Source organism: Amblyomma maculatum, chromosome 4 (assembly GCF_055883805.1).
Source record: "Amblyomma maculatum isolate TAMU_Amacu chromosome 4, ASM5588380v1, whole genome shotgun sequence".
In the NCBI taxonomy this organism is placed as follows: Eukaryota; Metazoa; Arthropoda; class Arachnida; order Ixodida; family Ixodidae; genus Amblyomma; species Amblyomma maculatum.
In genome coordinates, this window is record NC_139347.1 from 111,568,159 (window position 1) to 111,583,663 (window position 15,505).

Below are 15,505 nucleotides of genomic sequence, written 5' to 3' on the forward strand. Positions count from 1 at the left end.
AGATGAGTAACTATAAACAGTTACTCTCGCTTGCAATTGCAACATCCCATTAAGTAAACTGTGCGAGATAAAAATAAATGCCTGCAGTTGCAAGGCACGCGGCCACAAAATACAAGTGCGCGTTACAACCACTGAAGCCCTACGTAGGCCAGCCGATGGGAGCGTCTTTTTCGTGTTTTGCGGATTTCATACGCCCATTCCTGGTCCTATGGATAATTGCTAAACTATAATTTTGCCCTTGCCATTCCTGTCTTGACCGAGCATTTTTATTACTGTGATTTTTCTTTTCAAGCTATCTACAAACGTGACCGAAGCGAAGACCACTTTAGGAATTCATTTACTCCCCTAATCATCCTTACACCCTCGCGACACGGGAAATGTAATGCCATTTCGAACGAGTGAAATTAGCCCAAAATGACATTTATTTGCTGCACAAGAGATAACACAACGGCATGCGATGAAAACTGCATTAAGCGTTAGTGAGTTTCAGAAACTAATTGGCATTCGAACACCAAGCAAATGCATAATCTTGACACTCTGTAACATGTAAGATAATAAACTGAACCCAAACGACAAAAGCGTCACGGGCGCTATAATATTGCTTTGCTCGTATAATATATAGGTAGTTTTTAATTTGTACGAAACACGACAGTTGGCAATGTCAAATGAAAACTACCTCTGTCCCTACTAGCCAACCCTGCAGCTGTCGCCACATTAAGCGAATATGGGACACTGCCCTGGCCGTCTCCAAAAATATCGCGGATCTCTTGCACCAGCATCAGAAAAGTATACTAAAATTTACCTCCTTAATAATAAGCCTTGGAATAGAGAAATGTTAAAAATTATTTCACCTTGTTTATAATTTTACCAGCTAGGGTGGCGCAGTGGTTACGGCGCTCGGCTACTGTTCCCAAGGACGCGGGATGGAATCGCGGCCTCGGCGGCCGTTTTTTGATGGAGGCGAAAAGCAAGGTGCCCGTGTGCTGTGCGATGTCAGTGCACGTTAAAGAACCCCCGGTGGTCGAAATTTCCGGAATCCTCCACTACGGCGTCTCACATAGCCTGAGTCGCTTTGGAACGTTAAGCCCCACAAACCAACCTAATTTCTGGCCCCTAACCAGCTACTGGTAAGAACGATAACTTCTATCCGCTCAAGTTTATGCTCAAAGTGGCGCTGTAGCAGCCACCAATGCGGCAGGCCCAATCCGGTCTTGTACTCCATTGCAGGGGCTAAGGCTTTATCGAAACTATCTCTTTCTTTTCCCAGGAGAAAAAACGGACTTCCAGAAATAGACCATTCCTTGTTTCACTGATCAATTCCAAACGTCGTCCGCAGTGAGTGTCATCGTGTTAGAAAACTACGGCTAGCGAGGATCTAGTGTGTAGCACACGGCTGATGCCCCATAACCGTCCACGCTCTCCTGCAGCTTGTGGGGAGCGCGCGGCATCTGCTGCAGCAAGCGTAGCGAGCCTGTCTGCTCTCACCAAACTGCTGGGGTAGGACATATATCAACCTGCCGCTTGATATTACGCCGCGCAAGCTATCCTACAAAGAAAGTACCAAGTTTTAGAGCTGGGGGCCACAGTGTGCGGCGTCGTCTAGCAATGCACGATGGTTGTAAAAGGCACTGTCGGGAGGTCCACTAGGCAGATTCTCCACTTCTTGAACCTCGTTCCCGTATGACAAGTCTCATGCTCACTTAAAAATAATCCCTTAATTTTCTAACCTCTCATATGTCACAAATACTCATTATTAGTCAGCTGTAGGTTACCAGAAGTGTAAACACCAGACGACCTGTATAACATTGCATTGGTAGGCACATATGTTGGCTTTCATTGCAACGAGATCGCCGCACTGGCTACAGCATGAAATGTCACGAGCACCGAATAGCTGAAGCGAGTCAGGAAACCAGCGCAAACATTTCAGCCTGTCGCTGCAACGGGGCCGAGGTGCAATGGCGGCGCAGCCGATTTTGTTCCTTCAAACCAGAGTTGAGAGCATCACAAGCTTGGCGTGGGTGCCCTGGTTACGCAAGTTTCTTTTTTCTATTTCATGGATTCTTTTACTGAGTCGAAGAAAGTATAAATACGAGTTTTCTCTTTGTGCGAATGATGGAACCCGGGTTTTTGAAAATGGTTTTCAAATTTTAAATCCCATTTATTCTCTAACAGCACTGTTTGGTAATGTGAAAAAAGTACCCGAATAACCTATTCAAAATATTATAAAATGTATTTTTTACTTTGGTGCGTAGTAAGGATGCCGGTTGTATGCAACTAGTCTTCCTTTCCTGCTTCAAATATTCCTTTAAAGGGTCACTAAAGATAGCTCGGAATTCCGGTATAAAGGTCCCCTTTAACAGAACGGCGTGTATGTGCGTGCGTAGCACAGAGGCACTATGTCTGACTCTGGATTCAAGGCTCCTAGAGGTCTTCGTTTCATTCCCACCCTCTCACCTTACATTGGTTGTAGTTGACTATGTAACGTCACAAAATCTGCAGACGAGCGAGACGAACAACATCCCTACAGATACATGCAGAGCCTGCCCCGTGATCTTTACAACTGACTTGGCCAATCATAATGTCTCTCTGGGTATGTGAGGACTAAGAGTGATTCCAGCACGAGATTGTATTTAGATAGTTGGTGAATGCACAGTTGTGGTGGCGTTTCTTCTTGCAGGTTAATGATGCTGTTCGTGCTGCTGCTCTAGACAAGCTACTCTACTCATTCTTCGACATAATTTTACCTGGCAGTGTAGAAGCAACAGACATAATTGTAGTGAGTGATCTCGGCGCCTTTTGGCAATCCTGTGGTCCCGGAAGTGTAGCAAACAGCGAGGACGGTGTTTTGAGGATCGGTGACTGGGCTTTCCTTGAACTCTCGTTCGTCCAGCGACGGAAATGTCGAGGCTGCTATGAAGCCATTAGAGCACGCCATGCAGAAGAAGCCCTGAACAAACAAAAATAAGGAAGATTGGCACGTCATGACAGCTTCGGCGAAGGAAGAAATCCCCTACAATAACAGTTTCGGCAACTAGGAACAACAAACAAGAGTAATTTATTTGCGCTGAGTACGAAGCGAACAAAAGCACTTAAGACATCCCTCGAGCTTCCTCGTAACGTTCTTACGAGATAGATGATTGTCTCTCTAATGCGGTTGCTCCTCACACGCATTCGCGTTTCTTTGCCCATATTATCTATATTCTATGCTTATACTAAGCGAACGTCACCACACACACACACACACACACACACACACACACACACACACACACACACACACACACACACACACACACACACACACACACACACACACACACACACACACACACACACACACACACACACACACACACACACACACACACACACACACACACACACACACACACACACACACACACACACACACACACACACACACACACACACACACACACACACACACACACACACACACACACACACACACACACACACACACACACACACACACACACACACACACACACACACACACACACACACACACACACACACACACACACACACACACACACACACACACACACACACACACACACACACACACACACACACACACACACACACACACACACACACACACACACACACACACACACACACACACACACACACACACACACACACACACACACACACACACACACACACACACACACACACACACACACACACACACACACACACACACACACACACACACACACACACACACACACACACACACACACACACACACACACACACACACACACACACACACACACACACACACACACACACACACACACACACACACACACACACACACACACACACACACACACACACACACACACACACACACACACACACACACACACACACACACACACACACACACACACACACACACACACACACACACACACAACGCACAAATCACGCGCCTTTCCTTCTTGTTTCATCCCCGTGAACGTGCCTTCATGGCATCGTCCTCATCAAGGCAAGCTGGCGGCCTAGATGTTGATGATGCGAAGGATGGTGGGATGTTGATCGTGGCGAGTGCGCGGGGTGCTCGAGACGAATTTGTGAAGTGCGGCCGCCTGCGGGGCATGCCAGTGCGCGTGAGTTTTTTTGGGTCAAGAGAACTGGACGGACGTCCCTGTGCATCGCTGGCGGTTGAGTTCATCGTCCTGGGCCTGGCGTAAAAGGCCGGCTCGCCAGCACCTGCCGGGCAGCTGGCCCGGGGTCTGGTGCCGCACAGCAGGTTGCTATCTCACGAACTACTTCCGGAGACAGCTCGACGGCTCCATCGTGCCCTGCCGCCGCACTGGTGCCACCACACTGGTGCCACCACACTGGTGCCACCGCACTGGTGCCGTTGCAGTACCCGGCAGGACCCACCGCAGTATCTGATACGAGCACTGGGACGTCGGGCGTGGCCTGGCGCGCGACCGGGTACTTAGACGTTTGGGCGGGAACAGGGCCCACGTCACACCCCGGTTGCCGGTCTGTCCTCAACCAGATTTCGAGCATCGTAGGACTCGCCTGAACCGGAATCTTAGCATCATCGGAGTCTCCTACAACGGCGTCGAGTCCACGAGCGGACTAAATGGTAGTAGGACTTTTTTTTGGACATGTCCCATTAGGTATTTAGCTAGACTTTATGCATGTGTGTTGCCCGTGATACGTTAGCGGTCAGGAAAAGGAAAGCGTGCGTGTGTCTGTGAACCTGATCTGTTACCTTCCCAGAGCTCCTGGACGGACCTGGGCCCAGAACATAAGACCACAGATGGCTAAGCAACGAGAACCCTTCGCTGTGCAAACCCGTTTATTTTATTATGTTTAGTAGATGCAGATTTGAGAAAGGTTTCAATTTTTGATTTAAAATGTTCGTTTTAAATATCTTAGTCCTCTCCATAGCATGAAATGTGGCACTTCCTCGACACATAGACGCGTCTTGACGACGCTGAATTTGGCTTTGAACGTTTCGCGTAACGTTGCCGCGCTAGGATAGGCGGTGACTGTTGCCGTTCGCATAGGCGCTGATCATGGCTACAGGTCCCTTCTCTCGCCACGTTCTTTGATGCTGCTCGGAGAACGAAGCAGTAGAACGTGTCGACTGCCAGATCTGTATTGTTTACGTCGCTTCAGGTACAGTGAGAGCTTAACGTTTGCACCGCCGGCGCTTGTATTGTCCAAGTAAGGTCCCAGACATCCAAACATCGATGCATCAGACAGTAGCCAGCATCTCCCAAACGTGTGACTGCCGGTAGAAGTTCTCCTACTTTACCTGAGATTTTCATTATTGCTTAGCTCATGAGTGAGATGGATACAGTCTGTCATCAGAGCGTCTCGTCAGCGCGTTTCCGTACGAATTAGCACTTAAGAAAAAAAACCCTGCCTCCAGGGATCGAACCAAATTCCGAACTGAATCGCATTTTTTTTTGCCCAGGCACGAAGGAAATATATTGTCGACGTTTTTATTCGCTATCGTTGCCTTTATTCACAAAAAAACTAGAGACTGGGCAATTTTTCATAAGTGACTCACTTTAGATCCAGTCATGGCGTAAGCAGTACATCTAATTGGGTCTTTCCATGCTAAATGACCCAGGTTCCAATACCAACCGCCGCCAATTATTGGCAATAAAAACTTTACAAAAGTTAGTGTCATCTAGTGAAAGAAACAAAAACTGTGCTTGGCGGCCATATTCGATCGGTCCGCCCGCGCCTTTCTGCCTTTCTGCAGCCAGCGAACTGTCGTAGAAGCGCACGGAAAATAGGTACGCGTGTATGCGACCGCTCGTTTGCAATTCTAATCGGCTTTACAAATGTCATTTGCATTATGTCAAGCATTACTGCACGTCCACATGACTGGGAGCAAGATCACAGGAGGTGATATCCCGTAAAACATCAAGATTGTTTTACATGCTTTGGAGCCTTGTGAACTTGCAGCATAAGCTTATGCGGCGATGGAGGACACGGGATAAGGAGCAATGCAAGTATAACGAACGCTTAAGTGTAAATAGGTTCGCTGAAACCTTTTGTATACGTAGATTGCATTCGCCCTTCATTCGTCCTGGAGCTACTAGGAATCGCCCTTTGTTCATCCCCAGTAACATGTGGGACGCCTTCCAACCTGGGGGGCTCATCTTCCGGCGCCCTATCATTATTCTATTGTGACTGGCCATAAGGTTTTCTTGGCAGTAAATACTAAATACTGGAGGGGGTTGCCATTACCTTCTCGCGTGAATCGCATTTCGTCAGAACTCTCTTTCGTGACCTGTCTATCTTGGGCGGCCCTAAACAGCAGAGCTCACGACTTCATCGCGTTTCGCAAGCCCATCCGCCACGACAAGGCAAGATCAAATGCCAGCCGCGCGGCGGCTGCTTTTCGATGGAGGCGAAAAGAAAGGCGTCCGCGAACTGTCGAATATCAGTGCACGTTAGGAACCCTTGCGGGTCGAAATGCTTAAAACTTTCCAAGCCCTCCTTTACGACGCCTTTCATAGCATGAGTGCTTTTGGAAGGTAAAACACAATAAACCAAACCAAAGGTTGTGTAAACACATACAAAACTAAAATATATCCTTTTATGCCAATATTTACACTGAATCAAGTACAAAAGAAAAGATAGACAAATTAGGTAAACTTTTATTCACAGTGTCTAGCTCCTATTACACTGGCACTTTCTTAATGTATAAAGATATACATATTGTGAGCTGATCGACGCCACCGTCGAACTGAAATTGTTCATGTGTCTCGCCTGAAACCGTTTGTGAGCCGCGATGCATCACTTAGTTAGGAGCGGCCAGGCTGGCCGCTTCCGACCCCCCGGGCAGATTGTGTGAGCCTTCCGTGGATGTTCTTTTTATTTTGTACATGCCATGATCTTCCTCTTTCATTTGTACATACCATCATCATCGTCCCGCGGCGCCGGCTCCGGCACGCGCCTGGGTTTTGTCATCGGATTAAAACGCTAGACAAGGCATCGCTGGCCTTGCCGTCACGACCTTGCCGTCTCAACCTAGCCTTCTTTCACAATATGGAAGACAAACACTTCCCACAATTGGTGGTGTAAATAAACCTTATCATAGTTTAATCAAACCTCAAGCTGCGCATACAATATTCTCCTTTTGAAAACAGAGTTCATCAGAGTTGACAAAGTGCAATGTGAAATGCTGGCTCACCTCTGTGAAAATTCCATAGAAGCACTCCTAAAACTCTTTAAAAAAATATGGATATCAGGAAAGTTGACAGAAGCATAAAAAACAGCCCCCCCCCCCCTTCTTACTCCTTTTCATGCCTTTGAAATTATTTTATATAATAAATTGAATTTCGTACTAGAATCATACGATCCCGCGAACATCTCCGCGTTCATCAATGTCAGTTCAAAAGCTCATGCTCGACAGCTGACTAGCTAGTTCGCCTCGAGAACACCGTCCGGGGGACATTTACACACTGGCAACACAGTCTTCCTGACTTTTTTTTTAAATCTTCATAAGGCATATGATGCCACTTGGAGGTTTGGAATACTTCGACACCAATCAGAGCTCGGCATACGTGATAGGATGTTAATCTGCTTGGAGGATTTCATTTCTAACCGTCACACGGTCACATTGTATACGGTTCTGCGAGACCATTGTATACAAAGCTATTAGGCCCAATATATTACCTTGGTGTGCAACTTCATAGTGATACATACAGAACATCCCCCAAAAAAAGCATCTAAGTAGAAACCAATAAACCGCTCCTTGCCAACAGGGGGAGGTGCTTACATATGATAACATACTCAAGAAGAAATATCTACTAAAACATCACTGTTACCTCCTGGTTACAGAGCGCACTTCCAGATCGCTCTTCATTGAGAAAATCCTGTCAGTCAGGCTTCTAGTACTCCGTTTTGATGATATATGCCAACAATTAGGAATACAGGGCACACTTTCAAGTGTTACCCAGAGACACAATCTGTTGATGCCCTGGTACAGACTCTCCTGTACATGTGAGCTCACACTGACAGGCTTATGAAAAATGCAAACACCTCATGAACACATGCTGAAAGGATACCTAGCAATGCGAAGGAAGTATATGAACTACACCGAAGTTTTTACAGATGGCTCAAAACATTAGTAGTGGTTTAGCGCTGGTTACCCATAGACGAATTGCGAAAGCAACGACGGAAGCTTTGTTTGCCTGCATCATGTCCCATTAGTGTAGGGTGCTACATTATTGGCGACGCACAAGCTCATCCTTTAGAGTATGAGGCGAGATCGTAAGCTACCAGCCCAGATATAAAGTCACGCTTCAAGTCAAGTCGTATGGACGTGCCTGCGGGTCGTAGGGATAATGAGAATGCAAACGGTTCTGACAGGCTGATTCTCATGTCACCCTCCCATATGAAAGGAGCGACCCGAGTTGGTAGCTCCTGCCCGTGGCATAGGGGTAACGTCAATCCAAATGTTATGGCAGGCTACTTTTATGAGGAGGAGACCTCTTCACGACGTAGCTGCCGCCACCCGAGGTCTCGCTTTGGATGTCGTAGTATTGCTCTCGCAATAAAGCAGTTGCGTTGGATGCGATATTCTCCAAAGCAACCTGGAAAAGTAATGAGACCACAGAATTCTGCACCACACTCTACACCCTAATGCTACGCTGTCTATGTAGCTGTAGGCAAAATTATGAAACAGAGCTGTGAAAAAAACATAGTTTGTATCGATTCTTTAAGCTTGCTTACGGCATTGCATTCAAAAATTGCAGTAAGATTGTTATAGGAAACATCATTCAAGACAGATAAAATCGCAACACAAGGCGAAACCGTAATTTCTTCCGGGTTGCTAGCCACGTAGGAGGAGGAAGAAAAATGGAGGGCGGAAGGCAGGGATGTTAACCAGAAAAAATAATTTCGGTTTGGAATCCTGCGCTGGGGAAGGGGAATGAGGAGGTGTGAAAGTCACAGTCTGTCAATCAGGCTTTAGTCTCTCTTAAAAAGCGAAGTGCCTTGTAGCTTTGAGCGCATATGACTTTTATGGCCATGGTCCCAAGATCTTCCCTTCCGTTAAGGGGTGAGCGTCCAGACGATCCAATGCAGTATGCAGCGTATGTCGTTCAGTTGAAAAAATAGGGCAATCACAAAGGAGGTGCTCACTATTTTTATCAACGCCACATCGTTCACAAGCAGGACTGTCAACCATCCCGATAAGGAAAGCGTATTTGTTTACGAAAGCAACGCCAAGCCATAGGCGGCACAGTAACGTTCTTTCACGACGTATTGTGTGGTGGGGAATACGCAGGCGCAATCCAGGGTCCAATGCCTTAAGGCGACGGTTGGAGAACTCTGGTGTTAAACGCTGAATGTGTCAGCTCGACAGCCAAACAATGAAGCCCGCTCGCTGCGTCGGATCTAGTTAACGGAATTCGGACTGAAAGTCCGTCGTTGTTGGTAGAACGGGCAGCGTCGACCGCCTGGTTATTTCCTGCAATGACGCAGTGTCCTGGAAATCACTGGTAGAGAATGTCGTGGCCTTTGGATATTGCGGCGTGGTGCAGCGTGTGGATCTCTGCAATTAGTTGTTCATTTCAGCCGTGGCGTAGTGCCGCTTGCATGCCTTGCAGCGCTGCTTTGGAGTCAGTGAAAACGGAACAGTTCTTGGGGGGTTCCTGGCTGATGCATTCGACTGCATCCCGTAGGGAAGCTAGTTCCGCACCAGTCGAAGATGTGAGATGTGTAGTTGTGACTTTTATCAAGGCAGACCTAGCCGGTACAAGCACAGACCCCCCGCAGCTGGCTGACGTAACTGAGCAATCCGTTTACACATGTATTCGACGATTTTGTATAGAGGGAAGGTGATCCAACGTCATTTGTTGCAAGGCAAGCATTGGTACCCCAGCTTTCTTCTTCTCGATGCTACAACTTTATCGATGATTATTTATTGGGCACATGCGGTACAGCCTTCCGATATTCAACAAAATCACGACGACGAACACTTGGACTCTCCAAACTGTGCAAGCGCAAGCTCTCCGCATCTGCCTCTGTTTGCCCAAATGCACCTAAACGTCAACAACCATTCTTCTAGCCGAGAAACATCCTATCAATGCCTATGTTGCTGTCGAGATCCTGAGAACACACGTTAGACACCTCTTACGTATTCCCAATCACCATCTGGCAAACCTCCCAGCAACTAGACAATGTACTGCCTTTTCCAAAAGCATTGAAGCTCACTGCACTTACCTTCCCTCGCAGGTCACCCCTGCTTCAAGACCGTGCGGACCCATATGGAGCCTACATGAACCTAGCCATGTAGGGATAGATAATAACAAGCTAGCTGACTTACGGGCTGCAAAAGTTCGAAAGAAGAAATAAAGAAAATACATATCCCCTCCAAATATTGCATCAAGTTAGTACAAGGGAGCATAAGATATAAATGACAAAGTAAATGGAATAATGAAGGAAAACTAAGCTACAAACAATAGAACCCATAATATGAAAATGTATTTCATGCAGTGAGATGATTTTATGCTGTATTCGTATTGGACATACACATATGACGCACAATTTTTTAATGACAAAGCAGTAAAACAATATTTGCGAGAAATGTGGAAATGACCTCACAGTACACCACATTTTGATCTCATGCACACAAGTTTAACCGTTAAGGAAAAATTATTTTACTCCATTCTTTAATGAACCCATCCTATTTCACCCCTTCTTACAGTAATGAGAATATCTACTTGTTGAAATTTCTGGTATTTTTAGTTTCTTAAGGAATTGGGAATACAGAATAAGCTGTAATCTACTAAACAGTTTTCACTTTTACTCATAAAGGATCTCAGCAACCTTGTGGTTGACGCATAATGGCATTAGTTCTCTATGCTTCAAAAAACTCAACACAACACAATACATCACGTGAATATTTATTGTAGGAGTTTTTAGCAGGTTTTAGTGGGTGCTGTGGCCTCCTGTTGCGGATTTTCCATTCTTGTTGACAATAGCGTGCGTGGACGTGGCACTTTGACTGAGTGCAAGAGAGTGCACTTGGGGGGGGGGGGGGGGGGGAGGGTGTAAAACAAGGCAGCACGTGTTCTGCAATATTATCAGCACTTAGTATCGCTTTCATCACGACGACAGGCAATTCTGCCCCAGTTCTGCTTGCTCCGGCCCGGTTACGCTGGAACTGGGAATTGTGGTGGCGGTAGCTCGTCGCCGCCACCGTTACAAACACGCGCCAGACCTCGGTGCGAGCAGTGTCCTCGTCCTGAAGCGGAGGCCACCGGAGGCCATCATAAAGGCGGCTCCCAATGCGGTACTCGGTGTGTGTAGTTGCGTATATCGGAGCCATATCATCATGCCTTGCTGTTGTTCCGCAGAGTGTTTAGATTAGCATAAGGCTTCTTTCTTCCAAGGTGTCGTAACCGCTCGGTATACGGATTTGCAGGACTTGTTATACTACTTTTTCCGCTGCAATGGCAAGAGGTACCTTTACTGTTCTGTTATTTTCCGCATTAAACGAATGTTTTATCACCAGTGCTCCTGGTCTTTCACCCGTCCAGCGATACCACGGCTAACGATCCCAACTAACTTCAAGGTAATGTTTTGGAATTTTCTATTGTTTTACTTACCTTCATGGTGAGATCGGCAAGTGCTTCTTGGGCTTTGTCTGTGTACTGCTCGTCGGTCAGGATATGCGTGCTATCGCTGTCTTTTGCTTGGTAGCGGAGCTCACCTGAGCGAAAGCGTGAGACACATTTTGAGACAAAGCCAACATGAGCAGGTAAAACCGATGCATATTAAACGCATCTACTACAAAAGTAGTTTCACACAGAAGTAGACCACGTGGTCAAAGGCTCCAGCAGCTGTTAAACCGGCAGAAAATGAAAACAGAATATAGGCCATGAAGGCGACACCATGTGTAGCGAAGCCTCAGATATGGTAAGGAAATACGCCTACTTAAGGCAGACTGCTACCGCTGATCCTGGCCACGAAAGTGAAATAACTGGGGTTTAAAAGGTCCTAGAGCGTGTTTCGCATTTACACTACATGGGTGGGGTTTGCAAGTATACGGGAAACCAATTGGCCGTGGCTTAGCGCGGCTTTGCTAGGATATACGTAGCGAGAGGTACAGGGTTCACTCAGTCTAATCACTTGGTTAGCTACGCGCTGGGTTTTCACGTCGTCCTCCATCGCCGCATCGTATGGCAATAAAGATTAAGTTGTTTATTTATAAAGTATCTTTATATAGTTGTTTAGATTTTATAAAGAGCTTTGCAAAGTTCAAGATAAGTGAAATCCTTGAGGGACGCCAATATATACTAATCAATGTGTAATTGAATTTGTTCAACCTCAGTTCTTATCCAGCAATTCAGAGCAAATCTCAGAAATGTTACTTAAAAACAGACCAGTTTGTCAGTATCACTTAGGTCCTAGTTACAGGACCTCTATTACAGGATATTTAATATGGCCAAATTATACCACTCATGCACGCTTTTTCACACACTTGTGGAGAAGACGCATATACGTACTGAAAAAAATACATAGGGGCTCTCCCCTGACTGGAAATTCCCACGGAATGAAAAAAACATGCAGATAATTTTGGCCTTAAGTCCATTATAGATAGAAATCGCTATAGCGGAATATTTCCTCTTCTGCCACACATGTTTAAGTAGTTGGCTGAAATGAGACACATTTTTGTTGCCAATTAAATCTCATTTTAAGACGTGCTGAAGCACATGCTCCGCCTAGAATTCATACATCTCAAATCTACGCCCTGTTCGGTATCGCTGCGCTCAGGGCTGCTATGTACATTGTTGCTACGCTGATGTAGCTGCCCACCTTCTTCATAAGCAAGCAACTCAAGATTTTATTTGAAGCAGTCACCTCCAGATTAGTGCTTTAGCGCTACGTTTCCTCAGACTTGAGATAATGCAAGGTACCGTATTCTTCAAGTTCTTCCCCGGCTGCCAGGAGACATTGTGCGGTTTGGACTGGGAAGAGTTTCTTGTAAACTTTAGTAGAGTATACTTTAATGTCTCCAAATTTCTTCACACGTACAGTAGACTACTAAGTAACCGAAGTGCCAGACAGTAAAGCAGGATCAGGTTCCTAAAAAGCTGAACACAACGGTGGACCAATAAAAATGAGTTAGCATGAAATCTAATAGTGGTTAGCAGTATCGGAAGGGAGCAAACATTTACGATAAACCACGAAGCGTTCAAAACTGCAAGGTAATCTACTTGCGGACCCCCGGAATTAATGATTAGGAGAAAAATTATGGAGGAGAAATGCAATGAAAGCCACTATGAGAAGATGAATACTAGTTTAAAACTATCCCTCAACGTGAAATTATACGTCTTTTATGATTCCCTTTATAACATACTTGCCGAAAGATGGACGCTATACGAAAGGGGTTGTACCTAAACTCAGGAGAGCTTAGGATCCCGAGGAAATAAATGTGACAGCTAGAACTATGAACGATGAGGACTAATTTATTTAAAAAACAAATTCGAATTATTGTGAATTTTCTTAATTCCGCAAAACGTATGCCTTGGGTCAATGGGGCACATGTTATTTTCGAAGTAGAGGCAAATAAAAAAAAGTAAGCCAAATAATATTTGGTGTCTTACAAAACGCAAACATACCAGGCATCTTATTATAGGCAGTGGGCAGACGAGCGTAAGAAAATTGCTCGTAGGAGAAACGAGAACCTGGCAAAGAAACATATTGTGCCAAAGTATGTGGGAAAAGCCTATACGCAGTAGCTTACGTTAGCGCACAATTCTTAGGCCATTCTTCAATAAGCAAATAAGTTAGTAACATCCTAACATCGATGGGCATACCCAGCGCTTCATCAAGAATATCTCAGTCTTCTCTTTCTACATAATCACGCAACATATGGTCTATTGTGCCATATGCCGTCTTAACCTATAAGATCTTAGTGCAGGAGACCTTTCCAAGAAAACCATCTTTGCCGTCAAAGAAAGTGAACCCACGACCACTGCCGAAGTGATGCTGACAAATGCCCCCGACGAACACAACCTTGAAATGTCCGCCTTCGGTCAGTTCGCAAAATCTCGACGGCTTACTCAGCTATGGATTAACGATGACCTGGACATCGACGCCATGCTTCACTACCCAAGTAGCACACAATACGGAACACCCCCTAGGGCCCGTATGGTCATGTTGGGCTCAGGCAAACACAATAGAACCCATGAGGGCCCCATTTATGAATCAAGCGGGCAAGCCCAATTTGGGCTTGCCTCTGCCTTTCCCATTTGCGCATTATATAGGCGTGGAAAGGGCCAGCGGGGTGCATATTCCCACATCTGGCCGTCAAGATTCTCTAAGGGGAAATTTTAGGGCTGATTTAAAGTAAATTTGGTTTTTAGAAAAGGTATTGCGTAACCTAAATGGGGCTGCCCATTCAAAAGCCCAATGCATCCCGCAGGGGCCGCTGTAAGGCAAAAAGCGGGCAAGCTCGCACGTTGCCAACGTGGGACCCATGAGGGGTACTAAAGGGAAGGTCGGGTAGAACTGTGGTCTTCACGCAGAAAAGTCATGGGCTACCCCAAATAGGGCTACCCACCAGAAACACCGATAGTTTCCGCATAACCTCTGGCGGGGCTGGAATGGTCTGATAACTGCTTCTGCCCACATCAGTCTCTTGCGGGGCAGTTTACGGCAGATGCAGTGGAAATGTAGACCTAGAGCAGATAGAACGCGTGCTGTCCACTAAAAAGCCAAATAGGTGCCGCATGGGTCGCGGTTGGGCTGAAAAGATGGCATGCCCTCATACTACCCACTTGGGGCTTTTTGCGGTAAAAATAAGATGAGCCTAATGTGGGCTGCCCATTGAAAGTCGCAGTGGGCCCCAAAGTGGTCATTTGTGGGCTTACCACTCCAAGACTGCTCCATCCTTTTTAACTGTGCCAATTAGTTTAATTCATAATATATTCGCCGCTAATTGCCTCTTCCGGAGGTTTCACATAACTGTCCTAAGCATATTCATGCTATTACTAAAGACTATCGTTTTTTACTGTGGCGACTTTATGAGTATGTACTAAGCTTCCTCCCAATCTTCCCTGTTTCATTATTATTCGACGCACAACATCGAAATAACTTTTCTGAACAACATTTAGGAAGAAATGTTGTCGGTCCACATAATTATAATGTTGGGAATGAATTTATCTTATACTGCTGAGTATAAAATACCTATAAAAAATTAGAGCTCAATGTTTCATACTTGATCGTTAATGGAATTTGGGCGGTCCCGAAAATGCCAGATTCAACCCACTACGGCAACACATGGGCCAGCCAAAGTCGGGCTGGATTAAGTAATGCCTGCACTGAAACAGTTCGGGTATCGGAGGGATTAACCGACATAAAATTAAAAAGTTGATCAATGATGCGACTTCCACCTATCAAAATGGGTGTCCACTAGTGATTCTGGTATGCTGCCCATATTTTGATATATCTGGACCGAATGCTG

The 15,505-nt window shown here is 45.9% G+C and overlaps 1 protein-coding gene across 4 annotated transcripts in view; it reads right to left on the reverse strand.

Moving 5' to 3' along the window:
- Window positions 1–15,505, reverse strand: part of LOC146191952 (uncharacterized) — a 61,919-nt gene that overhangs the window by 29,489 nt on the left and 16,925 nt on the right. For 3 of the 4 annotated variants that reach the window (XM_084600019.1, XM_084600016.1, XM_084600017.1), the window contains 2 exons: window positions 11,643–11,746; window positions 2,745–2,947 (listed from right to left, as the gene is read on the reverse strand). In XM_084600019.1, coding sequence (XP_084456145.1) covers window positions 2,745–2,947; window positions 11,643–11,746 — 307 coding nt within the window. Of the gene's footprint in view, window positions 1–1,118; window positions 1,122–2,744; window positions 2,948–11,642; window positions 11,747–15,505 lie in introns of all 4 variants that reach the window. The other variant, XM_084600018.1, reaches the window with a different exon arrangement.